General features: G+C 43.9%; 1 protein-coding gene across 4 annotated transcripts in view; it reads right to left on the minus strand.

The window, feature by feature from the left end:
- Window positions 1-5,592: 5,592 nt before the first annotated feature.
- The window catches only part of AK1 (adenylate kinase 1), a 43,011-nt gene continuing 32,728 nt past the window's right edge, over window positions 5,593-15,875 (minus strand). For all 4 annotated transcript variants that reach the window (XM_032233731.1, XM_032233733.1, XM_032233732.1 and 1 more), the window contains 5 exons: window positions 14,500-14,535; window positions 11,862-12,025; window positions 10,743-10,859; window positions 7,878-8,069; window positions 5,593-6,162 (listed from right to left, as the gene is read on the minus strand). In XM_032233731.1, the coding sequence (XP_032089622.1) occupies window positions 6,094-6,162; window positions 7,878-8,069; window positions 10,743-10,859; window positions 11,862-12,025; window positions 14,500-14,535 (578 nt within the window). In that variant the 3' untranslated portion in view covers window positions 5,593-6,093. The remainder of the gene's footprint in view (window positions 6,163-7,877; window positions 8,070-10,742; window positions 10,860-11,861; window positions 12,026-14,499; window positions 14,536-15,875) is intronic.

Raw genomic sequence — 15,875 nt, forward strand, 5'->3', positions numbered from 1 at the left:
AGGGGCTCTAAGGATTCAGAGCGAGTCCCAAGTGGGTTCAGTTTGACATGATCCTCTGTATTGCAAGTTTTTTTTCAACCTTAGCAACTTTACTCTCTCTCTCTCTCATATATTGATTATCTATCCATCATCTATACATCTAGATCTCTTCTACCTACCTATCTGTCTGTCTATCTTCTATCATCTCTCTCTCTCTGTGTCTCACTCTCCTCTCTCTTATCTCTCTCTAACTTACCCATCCTCTTCCGGTATCTATATCATCTATCATCTTATAGCTATCTCTGTCCCCTATCATCTGTCTGACCGTCCATCCATGCATCCACCTATCCATCCATCATCTATTACCTATTTATCATCTATCTGTCTCTATCTCATCTCTATCTATAGTTACATCTATATATACAGGATTAGTCCAGTTTCCTTCCTTCCTTCCTTCCTTCCTTCCTTCCTTCCTTCCTTCCTTCCTATCTATCTACCTACCTACCTACCTACCTACCTACCTACCTACCTACCTCTATTAAATAAATCTATATCTTTCTTTCTTTTTATTTCTTTCTTTCTTTCTCTCTTTCTTCCTACCTACCTACCTCTATTAAATAAATCTCTATCTATCTATCTATCTCTCTATCTTTCTTTCTTTCTTTCTTTCTACCTACCTACCTACCTACCTACCTCTATTAAATAAATCTATATCTTTCTTTTTATTTCTTTCTTTTTCTCTTTCTTTCTACCTACCTACCTCTATTAAATATCTATCTATCTATCTATCTATCTATCTATCTATCTATCTATCTATCTATCTATCTATCTATCTATCTATCTATCTATCTATCTACCTACCTACCTACCTACCTACCTACCTACCTACCTACCTACCTACCTACCTACATACCTACATACATACATACATACATACATACATACCTCTATTAAATAAAACTATTTCTTTCTTTTTCTTTCTTTCTCTTTCTACCTACTTACCTACCTCTATTAAATAAATCTATCTTTCTTTTTCTTTCTTTCTCTCTTTCTTTCTACCTACCTACCTCTATTAAATAAATCTATGTCTGTCTGTCTGTCTGTCTGTCTGTCTGTCTATCTATCTATCTATCTATCTATCTATCTATCTATCTATCTATCTATCTATCTATCTATCTACCTACCTACCTACCTACCTACCTACCTACCTACCAACCAACCAACCAACCAACCAACCAACCAACCAACCATATAATCTATCCATCACCTAACTATTTATCACCTCCAAATCTCCCTCCCTCCCTCCCCCCCTCTCTCTAAGTGGGGAATTCTGGGAGTTGATCCACCCAGCTTAACGTCCTCCACTTACGACTGCATAGGCGCCCCAAATTCCTCTTGTTAAGTGAGACATTTGTTAAGTGAGTTTTGCCCCATTTTACAACATGTCTTGCCGCGGCTGTTCAGTGAATCCCTGCAGCCATTAGGTTAGCGCCGCAGTTGTGAAGCGAATCCGGCTTAACCCCTTCGCTTGGCCCCTCCAAAGATCATAAAAACTGACCCTTGGGGGGGACACGCCAACCGTCATAACTACGAGTCCGTTGCCAAGCCTCTGAATTTTCATCCGCCGACGGATGCTGCCACGGTCGTGAAGTGTTAGAAAAAAACGGTCGCAAGTCCCTTTTTTTCCCAGTGTGAGGCCCAACGGTCGCTAAGCAAACCATTGTAAGTCGGGGACCCACCTGCCGCGGGTGAGGACGTTGCGATTCAGCGCCAGGGAAACTTGGAAGGCTGGAGAAAGAATCGGAGGCTCCAATTTTGCTGTCTCTTAAACCGGAGATGCTCCGGGCCAGACAGAGAGGCATTCTTGTGGAATGGGGCAGGGCTGGGGTGAGGGGGCCCCGAAGGATGCACGCGTGTGAGGAAAGGGGGGGTCACATCCTCCTGCCCCGACATTCCAGCCACGTGCCGTGTCCCACGGCGGCTTCCCAGATGTCGGCGGGGAGGAATCTCTTGCTCACAGTCAGCCTCCGGCGTTCCTGTTTACGCCGCTGCGGCTCCTTGGAATGATTTGATGACTCGGGACATCGGAGCCTGTTTATCCAGTCGGTTTCCTTCCCCCGTCGTCTCTCTGGGGGCCGGCTCGTGGCTGACCTCTTCGAGGGGAGATGGGGAAGGGCAGTAGGGAAGGGCAGACCAGATTGCCTGGCTCCCTGGGATGTGGGCAGCCCTCCCCTCCCCTTGCAGCAAACATACAGGGACCTTGCCATGCCCTAGAGCAGAGGTTCTCAACCTGTGGGCCGGGACCCCTTTGGGGGTCGAACAGCCCTTTCACAGGGGTCACCTAAGACCATCGGAAAACACGTATTTTCGATGGTCTTAGAAACTGAGACACCAATTTTAGGGTTGTGGGGGGTCACCACAGCATGAGGAATTGTATTAAAGGGTCACGGCATTGGGAAGGTTGAGAACCACTGTGCTAGAGTTTGAGCCAGCTAACCACCTGGGTCATAGGTCGAGGACTAAATGTGTCACAGCCTTGGGTCGTGCCAGCGATGTTCTGAGGGTGTTTTTCTCTCTCTCTCATCTCTATTCTCTGTCTGTCTATACATTTATGATCTCTCTGTTATCTATCTCTATCCATTCATCCATCCATCCATATCTATATCTCTATATGTCTTTCAACTCTCTTCTCTCATATCTCATCTACCTACCTAGGATCTCTCTCTGTTTTCTGTCTCTCTATCCATCCATCCATCCATCCATCCATCCATCCATCCATCCATCCATCCATATCTCTATGTCTTTCAACTCTCTTTTCTCATCTACCTACCTACCTATGATCTCTCTCTGTGTGCTATCTCTCTATCCATCCATCCATCCATCCATATCTCTATGCCTTTCAACTCTTTTCTCATCTCTCTCATCTACCTACCTATGATCTCTCTGTTATCTATCCATCCATCCATCCATCCGTATTGCTCTATCTTTCAACTCTCTCTTCTCTCTATCTCTATCATCTACCTATCTACCTACTTACCAATCATCCATCCATCTATCTATCTATCTATCTATCTATCTATCTATCTATCTATCTATCTATCTATCTATCTATCTAATCTCTTATCTACACATTTATTGATCTGATCATCTAATCCAGTTATCCATCTCTGATCTCTCATTATCCATCCATCCATCTTTTTCATCTCTCTTCATCTGTCTCTTCTCACTGATCTATCTTTATTTCTATCTGTGTCTGTCTGTCTATATCTATGTCTGTCTGTCTGTCTGTCTGTCTGTATCTATCAATCATCTATCTATCTATCTATCTATCTATCTATCTATCTATCTATCTATCTATCATCTGTCTGTCTGTCTATCTATCTAATCTATTTATCCATCTATGATCACTCTCATTATCTATCCATCCATCTTTCATCTCTCTTCATCTCTGTCTATCTCTTCTATTCTCATTGTTCTATCTTTATCTCTGTCTGTCTGTCTGTCTGTCTGTCTATCTATCTATCTATCTATCTATCTATCTATCTATCTATCTATCTATCTATCCATCCATCCATCCATCCATCCATCCATCCATCCATCCATCCATCTATCTATCTATCTATCTATCATCTATCTATCATTTATCTATCATTATCGTTACTCATCAGGATATCTCTGTCACTACCCAAGGTTGTGATATAGGTATCCCTCAAAGTATGACCATTCATTCAGCCATTGTTTGAAGTTAGGTCTTTTGCAACCTTTACAAACAACAACCGACCTTCCTTCAAACAGTCCCTAACCCCCTGTCGAAGCTAACCCTCCAATTTTTATTTTTAAATCTTCCCCCCACCCCAAATTTTGAAATAAGATACTCTTATCAACACGGGACTTTTGTTTAAATGCTCTTTTAATAACAATCTGATCAATACATTCAGACCCTAGGCAAGGTCTTTTAAGACTTGAGCGGGAGGGGGTCGTTGCCTCCTCCCCTTACCACCTCTTGTAAATATTTGGACCAAATTAAAAAGAGAGAGAGAGAGAGAGAGAGAGAGAGAGAAAGGAACAGAGGACCAGTAGAGAAATCTTTAGAAAGCTTTTGTGAGGTACGGAGACCCTAACAAAAATCGGGGGGAAACGCAGCTTTTGATGGGTGGAAAATGAGGCACAGTGTTATTACAGATAAGGAAGCAACACACCCATACACACACCAGAAAAAAAAATCCTCTTTGATTCCTTCCTCTCCCCTTTTCTCGCCCACCCCTAAAACAGACCCTTCACTTTAGAGAAGGAACGTCAGAAGAAGAAAGGAGAAATTTGCAGAGCACTCAAAGGAAAAGGCAACTGGTGATTAGCAATGTTTAGTTGCTAAGGAAATTCGGCACACAAGGATATACAAAGCCAGGACTTGGTGTGTGTTTGTGTCTGTGGGTCTCTCTGTGTGTAAGACCGGGGGGGGGGGGGTAAACAGCCTTGCACAAACACACACACACACACACCTTCCCTTCCCTGTTCTCTCTCAGGGAGAAAGTCTGCACGCTAGGCTGGCTGTCTTCATTTTAAAGTTGCAAACTTGAATTTTCCTCCTGGGATGGTTGAGATCGGTTTGCAAGGCAGAGGGGAGCTTGGAGGCTGGATGAAATCTCGCCTTTTCTTTTTCCTTCCGAGTAGATCGCCTCCAGATCGCCTCTACTCTGTCAAGATTTGGGGAGTGTCTCGTTCAAAGAATGGAGGGAATGGGAAGAGGTACAAGTCCCCTTTTCTCTCTTTAATAGAGAGAGAGAGAGAAAAAAAAGCTGTTTTTCTGCATCTTTTTGCCACTTCTGAGACCGTAGCAAAGAAATGCAGGAAGGACTAACGGATTTGCCACTTGTAAAGTTGGCCAAGCAGAACCTGCCGGGCGCGTAGAAAGGTAGCTGATCTTATCTCTTGGCAGGTTAATTCTCTTCTTTCTAAAGGAAAGACTTTTCTTGGCCCGTTTCAAGAATTTTAATTTCAAGAATTTTCAAAAGCTCATTCTGAATTATTCCAAGATGAAAAAAGTGCTCCAGGGATTTTGGACTACAGCATCCATCGCTCTCCAGCCAGCCTTCCCCCTCCCCGCAGACCTTGGCCTTGGGTTCAAGAGCCCTTGAGGTTTGGGGAAGCCCTGAATGAGGAGGATGGGATCTGTAGTCCACCCAGAAGAAAAGAAGGGAAGGATAAGGTTAAGGAGAAGATAGATGAAAAGATGAGGAGGAAGAGGAGGAGGAAAAGGAGGAGGAAAGTAGATAGATAAAAGGAGAGGAGGAGGAGATAGATGAGAAAGGAGGAGGAGATAGATGAGGAAGAGAAAAGAAGAGAAGGATAAGGTTAAGGAGAAGATATATGAAAAGATAGAGGAGAAGTAGAAAAGTAAGATAGATAAAAGGAGAGGAGGAGATAGATGAGAAAGAAAGAGAAAGAGGAGAAGAAGATAGATGAGGAAGAGGAGAAAAAGAAGAAGGATAAGATTAAGGAGAAGATAGATGAAAAGATAGAGGAGGAGGAGAGGAGAAGAAGAGATGGAAAAGTGATAGATAAAAGAGGAGGAGGACATAGATCAGAAAGAAGGCGAAAGAGGAGAAGAAGACAGATGGGAAGGAAGGGGAGGATGAAGAAAAGAAGAAGAGAAGGATAAGGTTAAAGAGAAGATAGATGAAAAGATAGACGAGGAACGCTTAGAGGTTGTCCTCAACCCATTCTTGGAATTTGCAGGAGATCTTCTCCACTTGTGGAGGGGAGATGCAGGAGAACGTGTTCCTCCCCTCCACCACCCCACGTTGGAGGGCGAGAAAAAATTCCTTAAAAAAAAAAAAAAGCCAAGCAAAGGATGAAAACATCTCATCTCACGAAAGCCAAATTTACTTTTGCGAGAGGAGGTTTAAGGAAGCCGGGCGCATTGTCCTTCAAATTTCCTCCGCGGGCTTCTGTCCACGAAAACAGGATGAAGCCACTTCCTCCCCCAGCGGTCGGTCGTTGGAGATGAAAAGGGAGTGCGGAGCGGCGGGGAGGGGAGGGGTGCATCTACACAGATCTGAGTCTTGGCGGGGTGGGGGGGAATGAAGCTCCTCCAAGGTTTGTGCGTTGGGGGGTTTACTTGAGGACATCCAGATGAGTGCAGACTTGCTTGAAGACGTCATCGACCGTGCCTTCCGCGTTGACCTGAAAGCAGGAGAGAAAGCCACAGAGCTCAGGAGAAGAATCCTGAAGTTGTCTTCTTCTGAGATCACATCCATACGTCCCTGTCCACTCTCCTTCTCCCCCCACCAGGGAGACCAGGGATTGGCCTTCTGGAAGGATTCCTAGCCAGGTTGAGTGTTGGAGAGGTCCACCAGCTTAGGAGGCTTTGAAAGAGAGAATGGGAGGACCACAAGACCTAGTTTGGAGGATCCTATCTTCTCCCTGACCATCCTGTTGCCCAGGTTCAAACAGCTCCCTAAGCCGTCAGGTGGATTCCAAGAGGAATGAAAGCTTGATGCCTTCAAACCATGCTTTGGGCTTTCGCTGTTGAGCACACTCAACGCTTCTTCATTCCATAAATGAAGTTAAAACATCTCATGGGTTTAGGATGGTGGGTAAAGCCCAAATACACCCCATCTAGGCTAGACCCCACCCCCAATTCTGCTTCGCAGAGGAGGACCCATCTTCAAACCTTGGTCCTACCACAAGGTCAATCCTTCAATTCTTGGGAATCGCTTCCTCCCCGCCTAAGTTCCATTTCCCTTCTGCATCTCTTCGGAATCCTCCCAATGTTGGCGTGGACCTCTTCCCTCCGCCAGCAGCCAGTTAGTCAGCGCCTTGCTATGCCGAGCAGGATAAGGCCCGGAGGGAAGTCCCGGAGAATAATGAATGATTCTGGCCCATCCTCACCACCCAGGAGAACAGAGCGTCCTTCCTTGGCCTGCAATAGCTAGGTCAGTTCAAAATACTCTCAGTAACATTCCCTGCAGAGAGTGGCATGCTGCTTAAGTGTAAAGGGGAAGGAAGGAAAGAAAGGGAGGGGTGGGAAGAAAAGAAGGAGGGAGGGAGGAAGGAGAGGGAAGGAAGCAAGGAAGGAAAGGAAAGTGGGGAGAGCAGGGGAGAGCAGGAGGGGAGGAAGGAAAGAGAGGGGGAAGAAGGAGAGGGAAGGAAGCAAGGAAGGAAAGGAAGGTGGGGAGAGCAGGAAAGAGGGAGGGAGGGGAAGAAACAAGAAAGGGAGGTGAGAGGGAATGAGGAAGCAAGGAAGGGAGGGGAGGGAGGGAATGTGGAAGCAGGGGAGGGAGGGAAGGGAGGGAGGGAATGAGGAAGCAAGGGAGGGAAGTGAGGGAGGGAATGAGGAAGCAAGGAAGGGAAGTGAGGGAGGGGATGAGGAAGCAAGGGAGGGAGGGAAGGGAGGGAGGGAATGAGGAAGCAAGGAATGAGGGAGGGAAGGAAGGGAGGTGAGGGAGGGAAGGAAGGAAGGGAGGGAATGAGGAAGGAAGGAAGGAAGGAAAGGGAGGGAAGGAAGCAAGGAAGGGAGGGGAGGGAAGGAAGGGTGGAAATGAGGAAGGAAGGGAAGAAAGGAAGGAAAGAGGGAGGGGAGTGGAGGAAGCAAGAAATGGAGGTGAGGGAGGGAATGAGGAAGGAAGGAAGGAAAGAGGGAGGGAAGGAAGCAAGGAAGGGAGGTGAGGGGGAGAGGGGATGAGGAAGGAAAGAGGGGGGATGAGGAAGGAAGGAAGACGTGGATGTGAGGGAGGGAATGAGGAAGGAAGGAAGGAAGGAAGGGGCAAATGGCTCAGCCAATAATTTTTATGTAGCTCCCTCGGTATCCCAAATACATTCTCCTGAAAACAGCAGTGCCAATTTCAGGCAAAAGATACTTTCGTGTGAGAGATTTCTCAACCATCCACCTGACTCACCTTGCGGACAATTCCCTTCTTCTCGTAATAGGCGATGACGGGCTCGGTGGCATTGTAGTAGGTGTCCAACCGCTTCTTGATGGTCTCCTCGTTGTCGTCTACGCGCCCGCTGGTCTCTCCTCGTTTCATCAGCCGTTTCACCATGGTGTCCTTCCCAGCGTCCACGTACAGCAGGAGGGTGGGGGCAGCGATCTGCTCAAGCAACCAAGGTGAGGAGGAGAGGAAGAGGAGGAAGGGAAGGAGAAGGTTAAGTAGAAGATAGATGAAAAGATAGAGGAGAAGAGATGAAAAATAGATAGATAAAAAGAGAGGAGGAGGAGATAGATAAGAAAGAAGGAGAAAGAGGAGAAGAAAGTAGAAGATAGATGAAGAGGAGGAGGAGAAAAAGAAGAAGAGAAGGATTAGGTTAAGGAGAAGATAGATAAAAAAATAGAGAAGAAGGAGAAAAGTAGACAGATAAAAGGAGGAGGAGACAGATGAGAAAGGAGAAAGAGGAGGAGGAGATAGATGAGGAAGAGGAGGAGAAAAGGATAAGGTTAAGGAGAAGATAGATGAAAAGATGATGATGATGAGGAGGAAAGTAGATAGATAAAAGGAGAGGAGGAGGAGATGAGAAAGAAGGAGAAAGAGGAGGAAGGTAGAAGATAGATGAGGAAGAGGAGAAAAAGAAGAAGGATAAGGTTAAGAAGATAGATGAAAGAGAAGGAGAAAAGTAGACAGATAACAGGAGAGGAAGAGGAGATAGATGAGAAAGGAGAGAGGAGGAGGAGATAGATGAGGAAGAGAAGAGAAGAGAAGGATAAGGTTAAGGAGAAGATAGATGAAAAGATAGAGGAGGAGGAGAAAAGTAGATAGATAAAAGAGAGGAGGAGGAGATAGATAAGAAAAGGAGAAAGAGGAGAAGATAGATGAGGAAGAGGAGGAGAAAAAGAAGAAGGATAAGGTTAAGGAGTAGATAGATGAAAAGAAAATAGATGAGGAGGAGAGGAGAAGAAGAGATGAAAAGTTGATAGATAAAAGAGGAGGAGGAGGAGGACATAGATTAGAAAGAAGGAGAAAGAGGAGAAGAAGACAGATGGGAAGGAAGGGGAGGATGAGAAAAAGAAGAAGAGAAGGATAAGGTTAAAGAGAAGGTAGATGAAAAGACAGATGAGAAGAGGAGATGAAAATAGATAAAAGGGGAGGAGAAGGAGATAGATGGAAAAGGAGAAGAAGATAAAGAGGAAGACGAGATAAAGAAGAGAAGGATAAGGTTAAGGAGAAGATAGATGAAAAGATAGATGAAGAGGAGGAAGAAAAGAGATGAAAAGTAGATAAATAGAAAGGAAGAAAGAGAAGACAGAAAGAATGAGAAAGTGGAGAGAGAAAAGGAGGAGAAGATAGATGAAAAGAAGATAGAAGAGAAGGGGGGAAGAAGAAGGATGAAAAGGGGATGAGAATATGAAAAACAGAAAGAGGAGGGAAAGAAAATAGACGAAAAGAAGATAGAAGAGGAGGAGAGGAAGAAGGAGAAGAGGAAGGAAAGAAAATAGATGAAAAGAAGATCGAGAAGGCGGAGAAGAGGATCGATGAGAAGGAGAAAGAGAAGGAAAAGATCAAGTTTGCAATTATTTGGTCCTCCACACAAGTCCTCTTAAAACACACCTTCACAAGTTGCAGATTTCACCTTCCCGCTTTCTGGGAAGGGCATATTTTCAATTGAAAATATGAATGTATATTATAAATTAATGGGAATTCTTTGTTCTAATCTCCGCTTTTTCTCCTTGGAGACAGGTGATGTTATAATACTTTAAAGTCTCATTGTTATTTGATAGATAATTATGAATTCAAGGAAGTAAGGATTGTTACAAATGGAAGAATATTAATGGTAATTTGAACACATAAGGCTCAATGACAGCGAAATATTCAGCTATGTTTAATGCAAAACCAGGGATGTTATTCTTAATCTTAAGAATTGATGCACAAAAACTTGTAACCAAACGACATGCTTGATGAAATGGAGGAAAGTTGTTTTTTTTCTCTTGCTTTGTTTTGTATGTGCTGTTTTGTTTAAAAGGAATAAAAATACATTTTTTTTAAAAAAGAAGGGCGGGATGGCAAACCCACTAAACAAAATTTAACAAGATTGAACCAAACAACAGCCGGGCCTAATAAGTGCTAAAAAAAAAAAGCCCAAATCCTATTTTTTTGGCCAAGGAGAAGATTGTGAGAAGGGGTTGCACTGCCCTCTTGTGGCTTCATCCTGCTCTTACCAGGGCCAGCGTCGAAGGCAACCCACCAATCATATTAATAATAATTCAACAATAACCACGCCTGTCGTGCCCAGAATCAAAAGCTCTCCGGGGGGAAAAAACGCAAAACAAGAGAGAAACATTCCCAGCTCTGAAATGTTTTCCTCTGGAAGTCCCAAAGGGGCTTTTTCAGGAGGCAACTGGACTGTCTTGGTTTTTTTCTCTGAAGGCGTTTCGCCTCTCATCCAAGAAGCTTCTTCAGCTCTGGCAGAGCTAAATGTCTTTGGAGATTCTCAGTCATCCTGGCTAGGTAATATTTTCCCCCCCAGAGCAAAACGAGAGAGAGAGGGAGAGGGAGAAGGAGAGAGGGGTGGAGGGGGGGAGGGAGGGAGAGAAGGAGAGAGGGAGGGAGAGAGGGAGGGAGAGAGTGGGAGGGAGATTTGGAGGTGATAAATAGTTAGGTGATGGATAGATGATATGGTTGGTTGGTTGGTAGATAGGTAGGTAGATAGATAGATATAGATTTATTTAATAGAAGTAGGTAGGTAGGTAGAAAGAAAGAGAAAAAGAAAGAAAGAAGAGAAAGAGAGAGAGGAGATGGAGAGGTGAATGAGATTCACCGCCACGTTCTTACCTTCTTCTCAAACTCCACGCCTTGGTTCACCTCCCGGGGGTAACCGTCAATCAAGTAGCCCTTGGATTGGTTTGCTTTGGCTAACATGGCGTCTCTCAGCATATCCAGGACAGTATCCTGGAGGGATGAAGAGATTGGGAGTAAGGAGCAATTCTGCAAAGTTTGGGGGAAAAAATTCCAGAGCTTTGGATTCACAGAACTGGGAGAGCAACTTGGATTTTGTTGGGTCCCCCCCACTGCTGATGGGATATTTCTAACCCAAGACCATCTGGCGTCTTTTGCGTTACTTATTGATATTCTGCCTTTGCTGACTCTGGAGGTGGCTTTCTTGATTTTATTTACACAACAGCCAGTACAGGTAGTCCTCGAACACAACAGAGCCCCAAGTTTTCTGTTGTTAAACAAGACATTGGTTAAGTGAATTCTGCCCCATTTTTATGACCTTTCTCGGCTCCATTGTGAAGTGGAGTTGTGTTCTGACGGAGGCTTCCCAAGAGCAGGAAGCAAATTCCTGGTCCCGACAAAAACTCCTTTTATTGCTGTGAATTCGTCTCATTCACATCCAGCAAAGTCTTTCCAGGGAGTATTTACAGTCACAGACCTTATCTGGCTTGGAGAGCTGGCAGGCCGATATCTACAAAACTTGGCAAGGAGTCTCTGAGAGTCACTAACCAATTAAGCGAACTAATTGTCTCCTGCAAAATCCACTCCCCTTTTGCTCCTCTTTTATTTCCTCTGGGAGGGGCCATTCACTGTCCACTTGTGGCCTTCCTCCCAATTCGACCCCTGTTCTTTAGCTGTTCCATTCGTCTGGCAATGCTGTGCATGCGCACACTGGGAACAGGCTCCAGCTGTTCTTCTGCCTCACTGGTGTCTGACTCCGAAGGCAGCTGATAACTGTCAGACGGCTCTGGCCCCCTCTCTGCCTCCGATGCAGAGCCTTCATCCGAGCCTTCCCCAGACTCCAGGACTGGCCCAGGTTCCTCCCCAACCCTCCTCACTGTCTGACTCTGCTGCCCGCTCCGCTGACCACTGGTGGGCCACAACAGCTTCCAATTATGGACAGCCTGCACGGAAGATCTCCAAGGCTGAGGAACACCAGGAGGTCATCTAACTCACCAGAGGGACCAACTCTCCTTTCTCCATGATGGCCGAAAGCTTCTTCCCCCGATCCGAGCCGGAGCTGACTTCCGCTCGTAGCAAATCACCGGTCGACAAGTGGGTGTAGCCGTATTTTTGGACGATCTTCTCACACTGCGTTCCTTTTCCAGAGCCTGGTCCTCCTGTGAAGGACATAGAACAGTGATGGTGAAGCTTTTCAGCACGGAGTGACAAAACCGGAGTGTGCATGCATGCACTGGAAACCCGAAGACTAGCTGGTTGGCACATCCATGCCTGTTTCTTTGGCTATTTTGGGGGCTGTTTGGGGGCCATTTTTAGACTGTTTTTGGGGGGGCATATTCAGGCCATTTTCGGTGCTCTGACGCCTGCGCAGACCAGCTATGCGCGCTGGAAACCAGAAGACGGTGCAAGTGCCCACAAAGAGGGATTTGTGTGCCATCTCTGGCACATGTGCTATAGGTTCGCCATCACGGATATACAGCAAGCAGACATAGGATTAGGGACTAAAAAATAATCAATAAAGGAGAATATTTGTAGCAATAGCAATAGCAGTTAGACTTATATACCGCTTCATAGGGCTTTCAGCCCTTTCTAAGCGATTTACAGAGTCGGCATATTGATCCCACAATCTGGGTCCTCATTTTACCCACCTCGGATGGATGAAAGACTGAGTCAACCCTGAGCCGGTGAGATTTGAACCACCGAGCTGCAGAACTAGCAGTCAGCTGAAGTGGCTGCAGTACTGCACCCTAACCACTTTGTCACCTTGGAGTTCAACCTCGGAGTTGAAATGGGGGGGGGTGCTTGGTACTCTCTGAGCTTGGTGGTTTTCTTGCAAACGTTTCATAACCCAACTTGATAATGTCATCAGTGGTAGAAGCGAGGGGATGGGGGGGAGGGAGGAGGAAGAGGAGGAGGACTATGGGGTCCTTGGTGCTCTCTGAGCTTGCCTGTTTTCTTCCAGACGTTTCGTGACCCAATTAGGTAATATCATCAGTGCTGTTGGTAGTACTACAGTAGACTAGTAGATTAGCACTGATGAGGTTACCTAGTTGGGCACTGAAACATCTTCAAGAAAATAAGCAAGTTCAGAGAACATGAAGGACCCAACTTCCTCTTCCTCCTCCTCCACCACAAATCCCCTTCTTACACTGATGATGTTACCTAGTTAGGTAATGAAACATCTGCAAGAAAACAAGCCAGCTCAGAGAGCCCCAAGGACCCCACAGTCCTCCTCCACCCAAATCCCACAACAAACACTAGCACTGATGATGTTACCTAGTTGGGTCATGAAACGTAGTTTAGATCCATCTTTATAGCAGCAGCACCTGATTATTTTTGGAGGGGGGACAACTCCCCCAACCCACCTTGGATGGTGTAAGAGATGGACATCGTGCCTGCTGCCTTTGGCCAACTGGATGGGAGTTGAGACATTTTAAAAGCCAACAGATGATAGGGAGAATATATAAATTCCTCCGGAAGTATAAAATGGAAGAGGAAATTGTGAAAGAACAAATGATAAAATGGGCACAGAACTCTGGCTATAATATTGAATTAGACAAATGGGAAAAATTTTGGGGAATAAATTTAAAGATGACACTATCAGTTGCATACAAGGAAAACCAGTACAAAATGTTTTACAGATGGCAAATACCTCCCCAAAATGTTGGAAATGCGAATCAATACACGGAACATATTACTATTTATGGTGGACCTGTGAGGAGGCTAAAGATTTTTGGAAAAAGATTAAAAATTGGCTGGAGGCAATAATGGGTTAAAATAAAATGGAAATCTGAAGTTTTTTTTAAAATTAGGAATTATGTCTGCAAAATACAAAAAAGAAATCCAGTATTTAATACTACATATAATTATGGCGGCAAGGATTGCCTTTGCCCAGAAATGGAAAAACAAATTAATTCCAAGCGAAGATGAAACACTAAGGAAGGTTATGGATTGTGCTGAAATGGACAAACTAGCTAAAGAAATCCAGGGAAAAGAAGAATCAGAATTCTACCAGATATGGGATAAATGGTATAGGTGGATGGAGGAAAGAAACAAGAATAAATGAAGGAATATAACAAAACTCAAAAAATAATAGTTATGAGTAAAATAAGAGGGTTAAGAATGGTGAAATCCAAATGAAATACAATAGAAGGGGAAATAATATAAGGTGAGTGGTATCGATTGATGATTGCTATTATAAAGAACAGGAAGTTCCTGTTCGTATTGTATAAATGTGATATACGTCTAATTTTGTGTGTGTGTGTGTATTTTACATGTTTGTTAATAATAAAAAAATCTAAAAAATAAATAAAATAAAAGCCAACATTTATAAATGCCAACACAGAGAGCAGGTTTAATTGCTTGGAAATTATTATTTTTTCCTGACATGGAAAACTGAAAGCAATAAACTCTTAAAAGACCCCCCTGCATGGAGAGCCAAATCTGGAGTGTTTCCTTCTTTTGCTCTGCACCAAATATATGTATTTTATTCTGGGTTGAGTTGTGGGATTGTTGATTTTGGCTCTAACCCAAAATCTGTCAGGAGAAATTCAATCGCACCTTAGAATCCTGTTAGAAAAGTCCTTATATAAGTCTTTTTGGAGCCAAAATTAAAAACTGGCGTAAGACTTACCCACCACGAAGATGATTTTGTGATTTTTCAATTTTTCTACGAGGAAAAAAGGGAGAAAAACCTGTTAGGATCTGGCGGAGAAGTCAATTCTTGGTTGCTCATACAGGAGACCAATCTTGGTTTGTGAACTTGTTTTTAAAAAGGATTCCCCCCTCATCCACCCTCTGTCTGTCTATCATCTATATCTATTATCTATATCCAATCTTCTATAACATATATCACATCTCTTCTATCTTCTAACATCAGTCTCTCTCTCTCTCTCCTATATTTATTATCTATATTCAATCATTTATAACATATGTCTCATCTGTCTTCTATCTTCTAAAATCAGTTTCTATCTATCTATCTATCTATCTATCTATCTATCTATCTATCTATCATCTATCTGTCTATCTCTATCTATCTCTGTCTGTCTGTCTATCGTCTATATCTATTACTGTATCTATCTCCAATCATCTGTCTTCTATCTTCTAACATGTCTCTTTCTCCCTCTATCTGTTGTCTATTATTTATTCTCTGTATCTATCTCTATTTCTAATCTATTTCTAATCTCTGAGCCAAGGTGGCGCAGTGGTTAAATGCAGCACTGCAGGCTACTGCTAGATCAGCAGTTCAGCGGTTCAAATCTCACCGGCTCAGGGTTGACTCAGCCTTCCATCCTTCCGAGGTGGGTAAAATGAGGACCCAGATTGTTGGGGGCAATATGCTGACTCTCTGTAAACCGCTTAGAGAGGGCTGAAAGCCCTATGAAGCGGTATATAAGTCTACTGCTATTGCTATTGCTAATCAATCATCTATATGATATCATGTGCCACAGGTTCGCCATCACTGATCTATGATCTTTCTCTCTGTTATCCATCCATCAATTCATCCATCCATCCATCCATCCATCCATCCATCCATCCATATCTCTCTCTCTCTATCTCTTTCAACTCTATCTGTCTCTTCTCTCATCTGTATCGGTCATCCACCTACCTACTACCTTTCTCTATTTCTTCTATCTAATCTCTCTCTGTACAACTATCTGTTCAGTTGTCATCTACCTACCTACCTACCTACCTACATCTATCTATCTATCTATCTATCTATCTATCTATCTATCTATCTATCTATCTATCTATCTATCTATCTATCTACCTACCTACCTACCTACCTACCTCCATCGATCCATCCATCCATCCATCCACCTACCTACCTACCTACCTACCTTTCTCTATGTCTTCTATCTAATCTCTCTCTGTACACCTATCTGTTCACTTGTCATCTACCTACCTACCTACCTACCTACATCTATCTATCTATCTATCTATCTATCTATCTATCTATCTATCTATCTATCTATCTATCTATCTATCTATCATCTATCTATCTACCTA

The sequence above is a fragment of the Thamnophis elegans genome, chromosome 16 (assembly GCF_009769535.1).
Source record: "Thamnophis elegans isolate rThaEle1 chromosome 16, rThaEle1.pri, whole genome shotgun sequence".
NCBI lineage: Eukaryota > Metazoa > Chordata > Lepidosauria > Squamata > Colubridae > Thamnophis > Thamnophis elegans.